At 44.4% G+C, this 20,309-nt stretch overlaps 1 protein-coding gene across 4 annotated transcripts in view; it reads right to left on the bottom strand.

Moving 5' to 3' along the window:
- FGF12 (fibroblast growth factor 12) overlaps positions 1–20,309 on the bottom strand; it is a 614,009-nt gene that overhangs the window by 253,671 nt on the left and 340,029 nt on the right. Inside the window, exon 1 of one of the 4 annotated variants that reach the window (XM_040349555.1) lies at positions 6,439–7,279. The exons of the other annotated variants lie outside the window; for them this stretch is intronic. Coding sequence (XP_040205489.1) covers positions 6,439–6,637 — 199 coding nt within the window. The 5' untranslated portion in view covers positions 6,638–7,279. Of the gene's footprint in view, positions 1–6,438; positions 7,280–20,309 lie in introns of those variants that run through there. 4 annotated transcript variants of the gene reach the window in all.

The raw sequence follows: 20,309 nt of genomic DNA, 5'->3' as shown, positions 1-20,309 counted from the left end.
TGCCTGAAGACGCTCAAAAACGCTAGAGGGGAAAAAATACATTATTCCCTATGGAGATGGTTCACATCTCCACTCCAAAATGCCTGACACCGAAAGCCTGAAGCTCAAACAAGTTTCGGACCCTTTTTTGTCGCGTGAATCGGGCAGTTCGGGTGTTTTTGAGCGTTTCTATTTCCCATAGAAAGTAATGGAAACGCTTGATTCAAGCGACTAGCGCGACAACAAGCGTTTGCTATGGGCGTTTTGTCGCTTTAATCAATAGAACATTTCACCCAGGCAGAAGATAAAAAAAATCTACCAACATAGCAACAAGTGATGAAAAGATGATCATTTTTCCTATTGGCTAAAATAAAAAACGTTGAAGTACAAAAACGTCGGATGACGCTGTATGCAAACGCGCAAATAAGCATGAATACGCGCGAAAAAAAAAAACGGAAAAAATGACCGAACGACCTACACTCAGGTGTGAATGCAGCCTAAAGCTGGAAAGCGCATGTACTGATCTCTGTCTGTATTTACCGCCAATGAAAAATAAATAAATAAGGTGAAGGCATTGGTGGAGTAATTGTACCTTAGGTCCCATCCCTTTCCCGTTCATGGGCACCCCCAGCCACTGCACATACAGTAAGGATTTCAGTATTAACGATTGGAAGGCAGTGTTTGATTTTTAAATGAGATCTTTGAAAATTACACATGACATTAAAACGATGTAATTAGAATTAAGAACAAAGATAATCGAACGATCATACATAATCCATAGGCAATCAGAGTGAGAAGCAGCATACAAAGTATGTGTCATTCGCTTAACACTTAGAAGTTTAAATTTCTTGTACAGGCATACCCCACTTTTAAGTACACAGGGCCAGATCCACGTAGCGGATTGTAATTTTCGACAGGCGTAGCGTATCGTATTAACGCTACGCCGCCGCAACTTTGAGAGGCAAGTGCTGTATTCACAAAGCACTTGCCTCTAAAGTTATGGCAGCGTAGCGTAAATCTGCCGGCGTATGGGCGCGGAATTCAAATGTTAAAGATGTGGGAGTGTTTTATGTTAATTTTACTTGACCCGACGTAAATGACGTTTTTTCTGAACGGCGCATGCGTCGTCCGTTGGGGTATCCCAGTGCGCATGCTCGAAATTAACCCGCAACAAGCCAATGCTTACGACGTGAACGTCATTCTACACGAAGCCCTATTCGCAAACGACTTACACAAACAACGTAAAATTTTCAAAATTCGAAGCGGGAACAACGTCCATACTTAACATTGAGTACGTCTCATATAGCAGGGGTAACTTTACGCCGGAAAAAGCCTTATGGAAACTACGTAAAAAAATGCGCCGGCCGGACGTACGTTTGTGGATTCGCATATCTAGCTAATTTGCATACTCAACGCGGAATTCAACGGAAGCGCCACTTAGCGGCCAGCGTAAATATGCACCTTAGATCCAACGGCGTACTAAGACGTACACCAGTCGGATCTAGCCCAGCTTCAGGCGTATCTTGTTTTGTGGATACAAAACAAAGATACGCCGGAGCAAAATAGAAGTTAAGCGGCGTATCAATAGATACGCCGTCGTAACTTCTTTGTGGATCTGCCCCACAGTATACAGGCATACCCCACTTTTAAGTACACAGTATACAGGCATACCCCACTTTTAGGTACACAGTATACAGGCATACCCCACTTTTAAGTACACAGTATACAGGCATACCCGACTTTTAAGTACACAGTATACAGGCATACCCCACTTTTAAGTACACAGTATACAGGCATACCCCACTTTTAAGTACACAGTATACAGGCATACCCCACTTTTAAGTACACAATGGGGTTTATTTACTAAAGCTGGAAAGCGCAATATCAGGCTCACTTCTGCATAGAAACCAATGAGCTTCTAACCCCAGCTTGTTCAATTAAGCTTTGGTAATAAAACCTGGAAGCTCATTGGTTTCTATTAGGGCTGCAACTAACGATTTTCATAATTGATTAGTTGGCCGATTATTGTTTCGATTAATCAGTTAATAACGAAAAAAAAAAAACAGTAATTTTGCATTGATTTGCATTTTTTTATTTTTTTTTGGCCAATTTGTTGTTGGGCAGATTAAAAAACATAAATTGCCACAAAAACGCATTACATACTTTTCTGCAGCTTCTCCATTGAAGTATATTGAACTAAAAAAAAAAAAAAAAGGACAGTTTTGCGTTAAAAAAAGGGCCTTGCCCCTTCCAAATAGGCAGCAGCTGAAAAAAATTAATGGATGTGAACGTGTCCCATAGGAAAACATGTAAATGAACTGTAGTGTGTAGCACCAAAAAACACACAGAGGTGTGACCCCGGCCTGAGATGTTTAGTAACATAATGGGGTTAAAAAAAAAAAAAAATAGTACAAAAAGAGCAAATAATTGCTACTGTAAGGGGTTAATTTTTTACTGTTGAGCAGTGAAAGTAATATTTACAGTAGCGATTTGCTCTTTTTGTACTATAAAGGGCCAATTTTAGTTTTTTTTTAACCCCATCATGTTATTGGCCGATTATTCGATTATGAAAATGGTAATCGATCAATTTCATAATCGATTAGTTGTCGATTAATCGTTTAGTTGTCGATTAATCGATTAGTTGTTTCGGCCCTAGTTAGCCTGATTTTGCGCTTTCCAGCTTTAGTAAATAAACCCCATTGTGTAATTAAAAGTGGGGTATGCCTGTATTCTGTACATACTTGGCTAATAAAACGGTGATTGCATATGGATTATGAATGATTATTGATTATCTTATCAATACCATGGCTGTCATTGCTGTCCACCGCCCTTTTAAGGACTTACTAAGAAAAGCACTGAGATGCAGAACTTTTTTTTTTAGTATTTTTTAGTTTTTTTTGTATTTTTTTAGTATTTTTTTTAGTATAGGCTCTGTTGGGAAAAATACTATTTGAATCTGCCTGAAGGTCTGAAGAGTGAAAAGCCAAACCACATACCACAATAGAAGAGTGATTTGGGAAGGATGCCCCAGGGATTGTATGGCCAAGGGTTAAATAATAAAGAGTCAAAGAGTAATAACATTAGGCTAATTTTTTCGGGGTAAAAAGAGCAGCTTTAAGGGTATTTTCCTGTTAATATCATAAACAAGTCCAATATGACCAGACAGGCCAGGTGGTAACCCTAACCCCAGGCATGCCACCTATTCTGCCCTTATTATAATCCCCCGCTGGGTAAGGGCCAGTTTAAATAATCAGACTTAGAGCCGGTTCACACTGGGGTGACTCGTCAGGCGACACAGCCGCCTGACAAGTCGCGTCCCATTGTAGTCAATAGAACCGTTCTAATAGGAGCGACGCAAGTCGCTCCGACTTAGAAAAAGGTTCTTGTACGACTTCGGGGGCGACTCGGGGCGATTTGCATTGACTTCTATACAGAAGTCATTTTGCAAGTCGCCTTGGAAGTCGTCTTCAGGTCGCCTGGCCGAGTCGCCCCCGAAGTCGTGCTGCCCCAGTGCGAACCGGCTCTTAGGATGCAAACTTTCTATCGATCTGATTGTACAATCTCCTTTACTACTACTATACGTAATGCAAGAGTCTGATTGGCTACAGATTGATTGTATAGATTAGGTAGGCCCTCATATTACATGGTTTTGGTAAGTGGAAAGTTTATACAACAATTGTATGGCTGGATTGTGATGTGCATGGTGGCCCTTAGATATTTCGACAAGTATATAGTGGAAGAGCCTGCCTTGTTGGATATAAATTGATCAGGAACATGAGGTAAGTGCTTTTATAGATTGTAAGCTCCCTGGGGGCAGGGACTGATGTGAATGTATAATATAAATGTAATTGTTCCCGCTATAGAAGTACCTGTAATAATAATAATAGTTTTGGTAGACCCACATTTTTAAAATATTTATTTTTCTTTTCCATAAAAGTGTGCAGCGCCTTGAAAGTCCCATATCTTGTTTTTTTTCTTATCGGTTTTTGGTAGACCCAAAGTCAACTGTACCGTCATATTGTAACATGCAAGGTGAGCCTTAAACTGGCCACACACAATACAATTCCCATTAGATCTGACATCAACTGTGCAGTACAAGGGCCTGAAAGAAAGTGAATGTGAATGTATGTTTAGCTATGTCCTTATATTACATGGTTTTAGTAAATCTAAAGGAGATTGTAGGATCTGGGGGGGGGGGTTATGTGTAGGGACAGCTTTATGGATATCGTACAGTCTGATTGTATAGTGTACAGTAATCAGGGAGGGGGGATGGATTGGATGGATGGACGAATAACAGGGAGGAAAGAAAGGGCAAAGGATGGATGGATAGATGTATAGGTAGATGTATGGAGAGATGAATAGAAGGATGGATGGATAGATGTATGGAATGATGAATAGAAGGATGGATAGAGGAGCAGATGTATGGGGAGACGAAGAAAGGAAAGATGGACGGAAGGAAGGATGGACAGAAGGAAGGAAAGAAGGAAAGGAGGGACAGAGGATGAATAGAAGGAAGGAGGGATGAATGGAAGGAAGGAGGGGTGAATGGAAAAAAGGCTGGATGAATGAAAGGATGGATGGAAGGAAGGATGTATGGAGGGGTGGATGTATGGATAAATGGATGGATGGGTTGAGGAATGGAAGGAGGGCTGGATAGATGGATGAATAGAAGGAGTGATGGAAGGAGAGATGGATGGATGAATGGAAGAATGGATGGATGGAAGAATGGATGTAGGGATGGAAGGATAAATGGAAGAATGGATGTAGGGATGGAAGGAGGGATGTAGGGATGGATGGAAGAATGGATGTAGGGATGGATGGATGGAAGGAGGGATGTAGGGATGGATGGAAGAATGGATGTAGGAATGGATGGATGGAAGGAGGGATGTAGGGATGGAAGGATAAATGGAAGAATTGATGTAGGGATGGAAGGAAGAATGGATGTAGGGATGGATGGATGGAAGGAGGGATGTAGGGATGGATGGAAGAATGGATGTATGGATGGAAGGAGGGATGTAGGGATGGATGGATGGAAGAATGGATGTAGGGATGGATGGAAGGAGGGATGGATGGAAGAATGGATGTAGGGATGGATGGATGGAAGGAGAGATGTAGGGATGGATGGAAGAATGGATGTAGGGATGGATGTAGGGATTGATGGATGGAAGCATGGATGTAAGGATAAATGGAAGAATGGATGTAGGGCTGGAAGGAGGGATGTAGGGATGGATGAAAGAATGGATGTAGGGATGGATGGATGGAAGAATGGATAGATGGAAGGAGGGATGTAGGAATGGATGGAAGAATGGATAGATGGAAGGAGGGATGGATGGATAGATGGAAGGAGTGATGGAAGAATGGATGAAGGGATGGATGGAAGAATGAATACATGGAAGGAGGGATGATGGATAGATGGAAGGAGGGATGGATGGATGGAAGGAGGGATGGATGAATGGAAGGAGGGATGGATGGATAGATGGAAGGAGTGATGGAAGAATGGATGGAAGGAGGGATGGATGAATGGAAGGAGGGATGGATGGATAGATGGAAGGAGTGATGGAAGAATGGATGAAGGGATGGATGGAAGAATGAATACATGGAAGGAGGGATGATGGATAGATGGAAGGAGGGATGGATGGATGGATGGATGGAAGGAGGGATGGATGAATGGAAGGAGGGATGGATGGATAGATGGAAGGAGTGATGGAAGAATGGATGTAGGGATGGATGGAAGAATGAATACATGGAAGGAGGGATGGATGGATAGATGGAAGGAGTGATGGAAGAATGGATGAAGGGATGGATGGAAGAATGGATAGATGGAAGGAGGGATGGATGAATGGAAGGAGGGATGGATGGATAGATGGAAGGAGTGATGGAAGAATGGATGTAGGGATGGATGGAAGAATGAATACATGGAAGGAGGGATGATGGATAGATGGAAGGAGTGATGGAAGAATGGATGAAGGGATGGATGGAAGAATGGATAGATGGAAGGAGGTATGGATGAATGGAAGGAGGGATGGATGGATGGATAGATGGAAGGAGTGATGGAAGGATGGATGTAGGGATGGATGGAAGAATGAATACATGGAAGGAGGGATGGATGGATAGATGGAAGGAGTGATGGAAGAATGGATGAAGGGATGGATGGAAGAATGAATACATGGAAGGAGGGATGATGGATAGATGGAAGGAGGGATGGATGGATGGATGGAAGGAGGGATGGATGAATGGAAGGAGGGATGGATGGATGGATAGATGGAAGGAGTGATGGAAGAATGGATGTAGGGATGGATGGAAGAATGAATACATGGAAGGAGGGATGGATGGATAGATGGAAGGAGTGATGGAAGAATGGATGGATGGAAGAATGGATAGATGGAAGGAGGTATGGATGGATGGAAGGAGGGATGGCTGTATAGATGTAGAGTGTGAGTAGGTGTGAGGCACACTGACCTTGTTTTCTCCGGACCGGCCTCTTCCTCCCACTGCAGAAGCGGACTTTACTGAAGACCCCCAGGACATGCCTCTCACACAGGGAGCGCCCGTCCTTGCTGGGACTGGTCCGTCTCTTGGAGGTACACACCCGGTCACTGTTGGACTCCCTGGCCTGCCTCTTCTGTCGGATAAGAGAGCTGGCTATAGCCGCAGCCATGGTGGGTGCAGGGGGTGGGGGGCCCCCCTAGAAGAAGAGCTGTGTGTCTATGGAGAGGAGTAGTTTAGAGGAGAGCTGGCTTGTAGGTGTGCGGAATCCTCTCCATACTCTTCTCCAGGATGATGGAGGGGAGGGGGGGGGGATCAGGACTTCCCCATCACTCCTGGAAGATCCCAACAGGTCAGTACAGACTGGAAGTCATCCTGGAAGATCCCGGAGAGAGGTCACAGTGTATTCCTATGTATAGTATGGCAGACATCCTACATCCCTGTGTATGTGGGGGGGACACATCCCGGGTCACCCACATCACACCCCCCCACATCCATGTCAGCGCTTGGAATGTCAGAAGAAGAAGGGGGAGGGGGTCCCAGGTAGGGAGCAGTAAGGATCATCCACCATGCACACTGCACAGCCTTCCTGTGATGTCCTGGGATCTCAGCATGACATTAAAGTGCGGGCGGCCCCCTCGGTGACAGAAGAGGAGGAGGAGGAGGAAGCAGGGACACTCCACGTCCACTCACACGGAACACGGAGCAGGAGGGAGATCAGTGCCTTCATCCATCCGAGCACTGCACGTCTCTCTCATTCCTCCCGTCTCCCCTATCTGGCCTCTCTACGCAATCCTACGTGATCGAGGTTTGGATGAGAAACTCTCACCGGCAGTCCGAGGGAACTGCACATCATATCCAGCCTGCTGTCCCCTGTGTGATCATAGAGCCAGCTCCGCTACGGACTATGGGGCCGACATCACCACTGCCATCAGTCTTATCCATGTACCTGTGTACACACATCTCTGTAATACCCACATCTCTGTACTACCCACATCTCTGTACCCATATACCCACATCTCTGTAATACCCACATCTCTGTACTACCCACATCTCTGTACCCATATACCCACATCTATGTACCCATATACCCACATCTCTGTACTACCCACATCTTTGTACCCATATACCTACATCTCTGTACCCATATACCTACATCTTTGTACCCATATACCCACATCTCTGTACCCATATACCTACTTCTCTGTACGCATGTGCCCACATCTCTGTACCCATATTATACCCACATCAGTATACACATAGGTATATACTAATATACATACCCACATCTGTATACAGATGTACCAATATACCTACACCAGTTTACCCATATGCCCACATTTGTGTACCCATAGCTATGGATCTACATCTGTGTATCCATATACCTACATCTGTACCAATATCTACGTACCTACATTTTTGTACCAATATCTATATACCTACATCTATGTACCCACATCTATTTATCCACATCTGTGTATCCATATCCATATCCATATCCATATGCCTACATAGGCCCCTTTCTCAAGATAGGCCAATTTGCCCAAAAAAAAAAAAAAATTCAGAAAAAAAAAAAAAGATCGACTTTCGGGGGTTGTATCTCGACGACCAGAGGACGCAGAAACCCCACATTTGGGGGATAGGCCATTGAAGACCTACACCACAACTGGTCAAAATATGGGACGGCTATCATTTATAGTTCCGGAGATACGGGCCTGCTTGCACAGCCTGTCAGAAGCTACATTCAGAGCGGCCAATATAAATACAAGCTGACACACTGCAGCAGACTGATATGTTATATAATATAATATATATATATATATATATATATATATATATATATAATATATAATATTATAGTGCTTATAATAATTATTTGCATATTACTCATGGTAATTAACCCCTTACCACCCAGGCCAATTCTGACACTTCTCTCCTACATGTAAAAATTATCATTTGTTTTTTGCTAGAAAATTACTCTATGGTGGTCTTTGCACTTTTTATGTTGCAGGGTACAGAGCTGCACGATTCTGGCTAAAATGTCAATTGCAATTTTTTTGCTTAGAAGATAGATCACGATTCTCTCACGATTCTTGGAGGGTAACATCATCTTTCACATTAAAAAAAACAAAAAAAATGGGCTAACTTCACTGTTTTGTTTTTATGGTTTTTATTATTCATTGAAGTGGGCAAATGCAGTGTGACATAAAATATTGCAGCAATAGCCATTGTATTCCCTAGAGTCTCTGCTAAAATATATATAATGTTTGGCGGTTCCAAGTAATTTTCTAGCAAAAAATATTGCTTTTTAACTTAAGAAACAAGTGTTGGACTTTAAGTGGTTAAATTTTCTGCATTTACACACAGAAGTTTGATCTAAGAAGGAAGTTACTTACAATGTTTCATTTTGTTTACAAACTTGGCAGACTGCCCAGATTTGTTCTTTACACACATAAGTGTATCCCTTTGATCCAAGAAGGAAGTGTCAGTTACAATGTTTCCTGTTAAAAAAACTTGGCAGACTGGCCAGATATTTTCTTTTGACAGCTGAAAGTCTCTCCACTTGTTATATGAAAGAATCAGCAAACTCTGCATTGAAGATCATCAGGGGGGTTGAATCGAGATCACGATTTTTTTTAACCATTGATTGTGCAGCTCTAGCACGGTATTTGCGCAGCAATTTGACAAACATGTTTTTTTGGGAAAAAAACAGTTTCATTCAAAAAAATAAAAACACTAGTTAGTTAAGTTAGCACAAAATGTTTTGGTATCCTAAACGATGCTTTAATTGTTTTTTAGGTTACATGTTTAGAGTTACAGAGGAGGTCTAGCACTAGAATTATTGTTCTCGCTCTAACGATCGTGGCACATGTAACCTGTGTGTATCTGGCTCTGATACTACCAGTGCCTACCCAGCCACTGACTAGTATTTCTCCCCAGCCTGTCCCCACACACCCTCTCACCTGATGACCTGTGGATGGGGGAATCACTTCTACAGTGTTATTGTGTTCTGCCAGTGAGTACAATGATCAGTGTTGCTAACTATAGCTGGCAGCACTGATTGTTTTGGGAAAAAAACTAACAGGCTGGGTGTACTCAAGTCGATTAATAGATTGACTTGTGTAAAACCAGATAGCCCATACATAGATTGACTATGGCTGGTCTCTGCATAATTGGCGTAATTTCAATCCATGTATGACCCGCTTAACCACTACGCAGTCCCTAAATATCCTTCCACTCCTGTATATAGTGCCCACTGTCATACCCTACACACTTCTCTCCTGTGCATAGTGCCCACTGTCATACTCTCCACACTCCTCTCCTGTACATAGTGCTCACTGTCATACCCTACACACTTCTCTCCTGTACATAGTGCCCACTGTCATACTCTTCACACTCCTCTCCTGTACATAGTGCCCACTGTCATACCCTCCACACTCCTCTCCTATACAGAGCGCCCACTGTCATACCCTTCACACTCCTCTCCTGTACATAGTGCCTGCTGTCAAACACTTCTCTCCTGTACATAGTGCCCACTGTCGCACCCTCCACACTCCTCTCCTGTACATACTGCTCACTGTCATACCCTCCACACTCCTCTCCTATACATAGTGCCCACTGTTATACCCTCCACACTCCTCTCCTATACATAGCGTTCACTGTCATACCCTCCACACTCCTCTCCTATACATAGTGCCCACTATCATACCGTCCACATTCCTCTCCTGTACATACTGCCCCATCATACCCTCCACACTTCTCTCTGCTACGTACTACCCTCTGTCATACCCCCACACTCTTCCTGTACATACTGCCCATTGTCATACTCTTCACACTCCTCTCCTGTACATAGTGCCTTTTGCCGTACCCTTTGCACTCCTCTCCTGTACATAATGCCCACTGTTAGACCCTCCACATTCCTCTCCCTCACCTGCACATACTTCCCACTTATATACCGTCCATACTCCTCCCCTATATCGCTTACCCACAAAAACAGTTCTTTAAAATTATACTGAATATCCTCAATGTTACCAGCTCTAGAATGGACACACTTTTGTTAGTTCAACTAAAGGAAATCTCAGTTCTCATATTTGTTCTGCCCCATTATTAGTACTCATTTAATTTTGTGATTACTACTATGATGTATAGAGGAACATCGGGGATCTCAGCTACTCTAAATATAGCACTTGTAAAAAAAAGTGTCCCTGAAAATATTTTTTAAATGTTGGCAACTGTGCACTTAGGCACTGCCCAAGGGCCACTGGGTCAGTAGGGGCCCCATGAGAGGCTCCTAGGATCCTGTCATAATAAAGCGGTAGTAAACTTTCCTGACATTACTACTTTTTAGAGGCCCTGGGGTAGGTTATGCCACAACGTACAAGTATGCACAGCATATTAGCACATTAGTGTACACTTAAATTTTCAGACTGAGCCCTCCAGTGCTGCGCTGTGATGAATCAGGCGGGGCCCGGGCGCTTACATCTTCACCCGGTCTTCCTTCTGGGTTCTGTGCCTTTGGTCACTTGCCTTGGCCGGGCTGCGATCATGTCATTCCCACGCATTTATTTATTATTTATAAAAGGCCCCACCAAAATCCTCAGCACCAGGCCCATGATGTTCTTAATCTGGCCCTGCCCACATCTATTTATCCACACCTGTGTACCCATATCTATATACGTACATTTAAGTACCCATATGCATACACCTACATCTATAAACCAATATCTATATACCTACATCTGTTTACCCATATCCACATACCTACATCTATGTACCAACATCCATATAACTACATCTATGTACCCATAGCAATGTGCCAAATACCTACATGTATGTACCAATATCTGTATGCCTACATGTATTTATCCACAACTATGCACCCACATCTGTGTACTAAAATCCATGCACCTACAGCTATGTACCAATAACCATTTATCTTCACCTGTGTATCCACCTCTACTACCCACATCTATATCCCTCTGCCCAAATCAAGGTACCTACATCCATGGTGTACCCAACATCTGTGTATAAATATCCATGTACCTACATCTATGGTGTACCTACAGTGCCTTGAAAAATTATTCATACCCCTTGAAATGTTAAAAATTGTGTCAACCAAAAAGGTAAATAAGAAGGCCAGTATGGTGGCCTGAGTTTATGGGAGGAGCCCGGAGGGTATTTAAGCAGCCCACTCACACATGCTCTTTGTCGGTTCAGTGTGCAGTACTACACGTCACTGGGCCGACTCTTCCCAGCTCACCTCATGTCCGTGAGTCTGCGCATTCAATCGCATTCGACATCGCAAGCGCTTTGCGGCTTCTCCCTTCATGGTCTTTGCCGGCGGTTCCCGCTTACTGTCGCAGGTAGGATTCAAACCTTTTCGTATCTTGTGCAATCTTGCAATTCGTTATGCTTCCTATCCTGCATCCCTTTTGGGAAAAAACTGCCTCTGAGTTACTGTTGCTTATGTTTCAACATCATTTGGCTCAGGCATAATACATTTGTAACTTCCTTCTGCCAAACATACGATTCATTTGTAAATCCATTTGGAGATTGACATGTGTTTGTATGGGTTCTTTGGCAGATTGAGGTGGTAATTGGACTCACATGGTGCCTTCTCTGCACTTGATTAGCCTGGGGGGATGGGTGGTTGGTAGGTGTTCGGTTTCAAAGCAAGGGGTAGCATACACTCTACAACCAATTTGTATCAGATTCGTTCAATACTCCTTACTATCAATTCGTATCGGATTTCATTTCATGCATTTTACAACCATTTTGTATCAGATACATTGCATACTTTCTACCGTTGTCATTCATTGTTTCCCCCATGTCGTGTGTTTTAGTTCCCACAGCGGAACTTACGAATTGCTTGTACACGGCTCTTCTCTCTCATTTATTTACTAAAGTTATTGCCTGTGCGTCATGCATGGCGCCACAATACACTCTTGGGATGTGTTGCACATCCACTCCAGTCCAAAGCAAACCCAGTCGCACTTTACTGTCCCAGGTAGGATTCGTTAGCTTGTTTGTCATGTCAAATTCGTGGCCATTCATGGTGTCACCTGTACCATATGTTTGGTTCCCGCAGTGGAGCTTACAAAGCATTGATACGTACTTCTCGTGTTCTATTTTCTACACCAAACCTCGTTGTTTTGCCCCATGCACGGCATCACGCTACACGTTCCCAACATGTTTCACTCCAGCCACAGTCCGCCACAGACTCACTCGCATGGCCCACTGTCGCAAGTAAGATTTACACATGCTTTATGTCTTATCAATTTGCTACCATTCGTTCTCTCCCATATCGTTCATTAGTGGCCCCTGCGGAACCTACGATTCAAACAGGCGTTGTCCTCCTACCTTATACTGCTTGCTTAAGGTACAAACAAACCAGGTGTTTCTATCCTTTCTCAGTAACCCAATTCTTATTGATTGAGACCTTGCAACCATGCAAATCATCTCAGCAGTCTGATACCCTTGCTGAGACCCTTGCAACACATGACCCTTACAAAATGCAAAATGCAAAAAAAAACGCAAAAATGAAAAAAAATATATAGAAAAAAAAAATAAAACAATTGCCGCCACGTAATCTCAGCCCAGCAACCTGACACCTGTTGAGACCGTTGCAACTACGCAAAATTCGTCTCCACAGCCTGACACCCTTGTTGAGACCCTTGCAAACGCAATACCGTCTCAGCAGCCCCACACTCATCGAGACTTGCAACCACACAAAATCGTCTCAGCAGTCTGACACCCTTGTTAAGACCCTTGCAACACATGACCCTTACAAATAAATAAATAAAAAAAAATATATATAAAAAAAAAAAACGCAAAAAAAAAAAAACGCAAAAAAATATATATAAAAAAAAAACGCAAAAAAAAAAAAAAGTGCAGAAAAAAAAAAAATTGCCACCACACAATCTCAGCCCCACAACCTGACTCCTGTTGAGACCGTTGCAACGACGCAAAATTCGTCTCCGCAGCCTGACACCCTTGTTGAGACCCTTGCAAACGCAATACCATTTTAGCAGCCCCACACTCATGGAGACTCTTGCAAGCACACAATTGTCTCAGCAGCCTGACACCCTTGTTAAGACCCTTGCAAACGCAATACCGTCTCAGCAGCCCCACACTCATGGAGACTCTTGCAAGCACACAATTGTCTCAGCAGCCTGACACCCTTGTTAAGACCCTTGCAACACATGACCCTTACAAAACGCAAACAAAAAAAAAAAAGCAAAAAGAGATATAAAAAGTGGAGAAAAAAAAGAAAAAAAAATGAAAAATTGTCACCACACAATCTCGGCCCATCAACCTGACACCTGTTGAGACCATTGCAACCATGCAAAATCGTCTCAGCAGCCTCACACCATTGTTGAGACCCTTGCAAACGCAATACCGTCTCAGCAGCCCTACACTCATCAAGACTCTTGCAACCACGCAATACCATCTCAGTAGCCTCACACCATTGTTGAGACCCATGCAAACGCAATACCATCTCAGCAGCCCTACACTCATCAAGACTCTTGCAACCACGCAATACCGTCTCAGCAGCCTCACACCATTGTTGAGACCCATGCAAACGCAATACCATCTCAGCAGCCCTACACTCATCAAGACTCTTGCAACCACGCAATACCGTCTCAGCAGCCTCACACCATTGTTGAGACCCTTGCAAACACAATACCGTCTCAGCAGCCCTACACTCATCAAGACTCTTGCAACCACGCAATACCGTCTCAGCAGCCTCACACCATAGTTCAGACCCTTGCAAATGCAATACCGTCTCAGCAGCCCCACACTCATCAAGACTCTTGCAACCACGCAATACCGTCTCAGCAGCCTCACACCATCGTTGAGACCCTTGCAAACGCAATACCGTCTCAGCAGCCGCACACTCATCGAGACCCTTGCAACCACGCAATACCGGCTCAGCAGCCTCACACCGTAGTTCAGACCCTTGCAAATGCAATACCGTCTCAGCAGCGCCACACTCATCGAGACCTTTTGCAACCACGCAATATCGTCTCAGCAAACCAGACTGAGACCCTTGCAACCACGCAATATCGTCTCAGCAGCCTCACACCATTGTTGAGACCCTTGCGAACGCAATACCGTCTCAGCAGCCCCACACTCATCGAGACCCTTGCAACCACGCAATACTGTCTCAGCAGCCTCACACCATAGTTCAGACCCTTGCAAATGCAATACCGTCTCAGCAGCCCCACACTCATCAAGACTCTTGCAACCACGCAATACCGTCTCAGCAGCCTCACACCATTGTTGAGACCCTTGCAACGCAATATCGTCTCAGCAGCCTCACACCGTAGTTCAGACCCTTGCAAATGCAATACCGTCTCAGCAGCCCCACACTCATCAAGACTCTTGCAACCACGCAATACCGTCTCAGCAGCCTCACACCATTGTTGAGACCCTTGCAACGCAATATCGTCTCAGCAGCCTCACACCGTAGTTCAGACCCTTGCAAATGCAATACCGTCTCAGCAGCGCCACACTTATCGAGACCTTTTGCAACCACGCAATATCGTCTCAGCAAACCAGACTGAGACCCTTGCAATGCCGTCTCAAAACAAACCTTAATACTCAAGGCCCCTGCAACCACACAATATCGTCCCAGCAACCTGACACTCACTGACACCCTTGCAACCGCACAATATTGTCTGCAGTAGTATAAAACACTTTGCGGCAGGCACCTACGTGCAAACCCGAATACAAACTAAACTTGCAAACACACCTCAGTGACAAACGATCAGACACACAGACACACAGTGGCGCCCAGTTGGCCGTTCGTCTTCAGTGGCGCGCGGGCCGCTCATCTTTTCTCTGTTTTTTCCCTGCGGTTGGTTCAGGTTTTTCATCCAGCACCAGCGAGTGCACGTTGGCCTGCGAGTGCACGTTGGCCTGCGAGTGCATGTATATCGTCTTGTTGAGCACCTGTGTATTGTCTTGATTTTCTCACACCAATGCAAGATCCAGTCCAAGTTCTCAAACTAGACCAAGCATCAGTAGCAGACTTGGCTATGTAGGACAACTTCCCCACCTGATAGAACATCATTTCAATCTTCATCCTGGCAGTGTCAGCCGAGCCACCAAAGGCTTTTGCAGCCATTTTTAGGCCGCCACTGGTTCTCCAAAAATTGGCCCCCAGAAATTCTCTTAATTTTTTCACCCAGTCTTCATAACACCTCGTGCTGCACCCCATCGTGGCAGCTGCCCAGGTCTGGGACCACACTTGAACAGGACAGACACTGTTCTTCACCACAGACAATCAGGCCACAGCCGACATCATCAATTAAGGTAGATCTAAGTCACTCCCCATCACTTCCTGCACAGGCTCGCGCAGCTGTCACTCCGTCACCAGTTAATATCTTATGTAGACCTTTTTCCAGGCAAATGCAAAAAGCAGCTGATGCGCTTTCCTATTCCAACCTTGGAATGGATGTTTTTCCAGCAAGAGCCTGGAGCCGACCCAACAACTATCCCTGTCCCACCATGGACATTGCTGACGATGGACTGAAGTCACATCTCACCAACGCAATCCAACTTATTAACCACTCCTTGGCACGCAACACACTGAAGGCCTATCGCACTGCTTGGAACACTAATCGCAAATTTTTGGCCCCTTGCCCCGAAGCAGCAGTTGGACACATCCTAGCCTTCATATCGTATTGCCACATGCAGCTGACTTTCTCAATACTATCACGCCATATCTAGATGGCATCCAGCATTTCCTGTCCCTGCAGGACCCCAGTAAACCGTCAGTATTCTCGAGCCCATGCAGTCAAGTCCCTCCTACAGGGCATACAGAAGCACCAACCTGTAGTCAGTGGCAAGCGCCTACCTTTCAAGAGTCCCCTCTTTAGGGACATGTCTAAAATCCTTACTCGTTCCCTGTTTAGGGCTTTGCCCAGACTAGTCACCCGAACAGCCATCTACCAGGCCTTCTACGGTTCCCTACAACCTAGTGAATTTAGTCAGCGGCTCCGGCAGTCACACACTGCTCCGACGCCACCCGACTCGCTTTCAAACCACTACACTCTCACAGTCTGCAAACGCAACAAACCAGCCCCTGGGGTTGACATCAACCTGTTTCAGACTCACAACACCTGATGCCCAGTGACGGTGCTCGACCCACTACTGCTCCATCTACCCAGCCAATCTGATGGTAGCTCATCGCTGCCCTTTCTAAACCAGCTCCCTGAGTGTCAGCCAGTGTGTCAAGCATGTCAGAATCCTCCTAAGTAACTTGGGCTTCAAACCCCAGTCAGTTTTCTGGACATTCTTTGGAGCAGCCTCAGTTGCCTCCCAACAGGGAGTACCAGACTACGTAATCAAGATACCTGGCTGATGGAAGTCTCCTTGTTTTGCCACATACATCCCTAATCCTCATGAAGGAATGGCACAAGCCTTTACCAAGCTGGCTAAATAAATACAAGAAATCAATATAAACTATTTCCCTATCTGAGTCTTTTGCCCCCTTTTCTTGGCATACTGACCAGACCACCAAGCCACACTTCAGGTCTATTTATGTTGTAAGTCTTGTCGCGTGTTTATGTGATCCACATCTCTCTCGGTCAGAGGGTAACGACCATAAATAAGAAGGCCAGTATGGTGGCCTAAGTTTATGGGAGGAGCCCGGAGGGTATTTAAGCAGCCCACTCACACATGCTCTTTGTCGGTTCAGTGTGCAGTACTACACGTCACTGGGCCGACTCTTCCCAGCTCACCTCATGTCCGTGAGTCTGCGCATTCAATCGCATTCGACACCCTCCCGCCCTTCCCTTTTTCAGGGCACTTCTCAGCATATCCTTCTTCAATTAACTACCCATTACTTACCTTGGGTATGCCCCCTTTTCTTGGCATACTGACCAGACCACCAAGCCACACTTCAGGTCTATTTATGTTGTAAGTCTTGTCGCGTGTTTATGTGATCCACATCTCTCTCGGTCAGAGGGTAACGACCATAAATGTATTTTATTGGGATTTTATGTGATAGACCAACACAAAGTGGCACATATGTGTGAAGTGGAAGGAAAATGATAAATGGTTTTCAATTTTTTTTACAAATAAATATGTGAAAAGTGTGGAGTGTATTTGTATTTAGCCCCCCTGAGTCAAAACGTTGTAGAACCGCCTTTCCCTGTAATTACAGCTGCAAGTCTTTTTGGGAATGTCTCTACCAGCTTTGCACATCTAGAGAGTGACATTTTTCCCCATACTTCTTTGCAAAATAGCTCAAGCTCTGTCAGATTGGATGGAGAACGTCTGTGAACAGCAATTTTCAAGTCTGGCCACAGATTCTCAATTGGATTTAAGTCTGGACTTTGACTGGGCCATTCTAACACATGAATACCGTATGCTTTGATCTAATTCTAATCCATTCCATTGTAGCTCTGGCTGTATGTTTAGGGTCATTGTCCTGCTGGAAGCTAAACCTCCTCCCCAGTCTCAAGTTTTTTGCAGACTCTAACAGGTTTTCTTCTAAGATTGTCCTGTATTTGGCTCCATCCATCTTACCATCAACTCTGACCAGCTTCCCTGTCCCTGTGGAAGAAAGTCATCCCCACAACATGATGCTGCCACCACCATGTTTCACGGTGGGGCTGGTGTGTTCAGGGTAATGTGCTGTGTTAGCTTTTCATCACACATAGCGTTTTGCTTTTAGGCCAAAATGTAGAATTTTGGTCTCATCTGACCAGAGCACCTTCTTCCATAAGTTTGCTGTGTCCCCCACATGGCTTCTCACAAACTACAAACAGGACTCCTTATGGCTTTCTTTCAACAATGGCTTTCTTCTTGCCACTCTTCCATAAAGGCCAGAATTGTGGAGTGCGCGACTAATAGTTGTCCTGTGGACAGATTCTCCTACCTGAGATGTGGATCTCTGCAGCTCCTCCAGAGTTATCATGGACCTCTTGGCTGCTTCTCTGATTAATGTTCTCCTTGCCGGGTCTGTCAGTTTAGGTGGACGCCCATGTCTTGGTTTGCAGTTGTGCCATACTCATTCCATTTTCAGATGATGGATTGAACAGTGCTCAGTGAGATGTTCAAAGTTTGGGATATTTGTTAATAACCTAACCCTGCTTTAAACTTCTGCACAACTTTATCCCTGACCTTTCTGGTGTGTTCCTTGGCCTTCATGATGCTGTTTGTTCACTAAGGTTCTCTAAAAAACCTCTGAGGGCTTCACAGAACAGTTGTATTTATACTAAGATTAAATTACACACAGGTGGATTCTATTTACTATGTAGGTGACTTCTGAAGGCAATTGGTTCATCTAGATTTTAATTAGGGGTATCAGAGATTAGGGGTATCAGAGTAAGACCCCTTTCACACTGGGGTGGCAGGTCCGTTAGCGGTAAAGCGCTGCTAGTTTTAGTTGCGATTACATTTTGTACTGTCCTGGAGTTTTCGGGCCCCAAGAAATGAGATAGGCCATCAGTACATCAGGATTGACCGACTTTCAGATTTATATATACGTATACGGAATTTGCCGGCGTACAAGGCGACCGGGCGTACTTTTTTTGCCTGTACTCACCGTATAAGACGACCTCAATTCCGATGCTTCATATTTCTTTCTTCTGGAGCCATACTCTTCTTCATTCTTGCTGGAGCTGGTGAGCGATGTATTCTATTAATGAATACAAAGCCTGCTTGGATTGGCACCGGCTGTAACATCATCAGCCCACGCCTCTCTGACTCTCAAAGCCAATCCGAGCAGGCTACTGTATGTAGGCACTCGGATTGGCAGAGGTTCTTACCCCAATCCGAGCAGGCTCTGTGTTTATTTGAATACATCGCTCACTGGGATTGGCTAAGTGGTATATACTGTATGTAGCCGATGCTACATACAGTATTACTGCACATCCAGCAGGCATCCGAGCAGCTGACCCGGCGTATAAGACGACCCCTGCCTTTTGGCCATCTTTTTTAAGTGAAAAAGGTAGTCTTATACGCCAGCAAATACAGTATATACCATAGTTTGTGGACGCTATAACTTTCTTACAGACTAAATAATATACACTGATTTGGGTTATTTTCACCAAAGAAATGTAGCAGAATACAGTTTGGCCTAAATGTATGAAGGACAATTATTTATTTGCTAAATTTTATAATTTTTTTGTCTTTGTTTATTTAGCAAAAAACAAAACAAAATGAAAAAACAAAAAACAAAGTGGTGATTAAATACCACCAAAAGAAAGCCCTGTTTGTGTGAAAAAAAAAATTCATATGGGTAGTGTTGCATGACTGCGTAATTGTCATTTAAAGTGCGACAGTGCTGATAATTGGCCTTGGCAGAAAGGGGGTGAAAGTGCCCAGTATTGAGGTGGTTATATACAGTCCAATGGCATTTCCCAGGCTGAGTTGATTTAATCAGTCTAGTGCAGGCAGGAGGAAGCTTAGTCTCGTCTACCCCACTGATCAAACTGCTACATTGCAACATTTGTAACAAGTCACAAGGTTAGAGGCTGCAGAAGACTGACCTGTGTCAGACAAATATCTTCAAAGGCAAGAACTAAACTAGACACTAGGTTTTAAATGATCGGATTCCTTCTGAACCAGCATCTCAGTCCAGAAAGTTAATGCTGACCCTGGATAATGGCTGAAAAAATGCTACTGCCCTTCTGAAGATAAATGCAGATAAAGGCATTGTTGGAGTACTGTGATCACTTTCAGAGGCAGCTCTAGGTTTTGTGAGGCCTTAGGCAAAACTTGACATGGGGCCCCACTCACACCCATGATGGGAAAAATAATTCAAGGGCAAAAGCCTCTTCCCCAAACCTGGCCGGTGGTTGTGGGGGTCTGCGGACAAGGGGTTTATC

This window comes from Rana temporaria, chromosome 4 (assembly GCF_905171775.1).
Source record: "Rana temporaria chromosome 4, aRanTem1.1, whole genome shotgun sequence".
In the NCBI taxonomy this organism is placed as follows: domain Eukaryota; kingdom Metazoa; phylum Chordata; class Amphibia; order Anura; family Ranidae; genus Rana; species Rana temporaria.
Note: the sequence above shows the minus strand (reverse complement) of the source record. Positions and strands in the feature narration are given on the sequence as shown.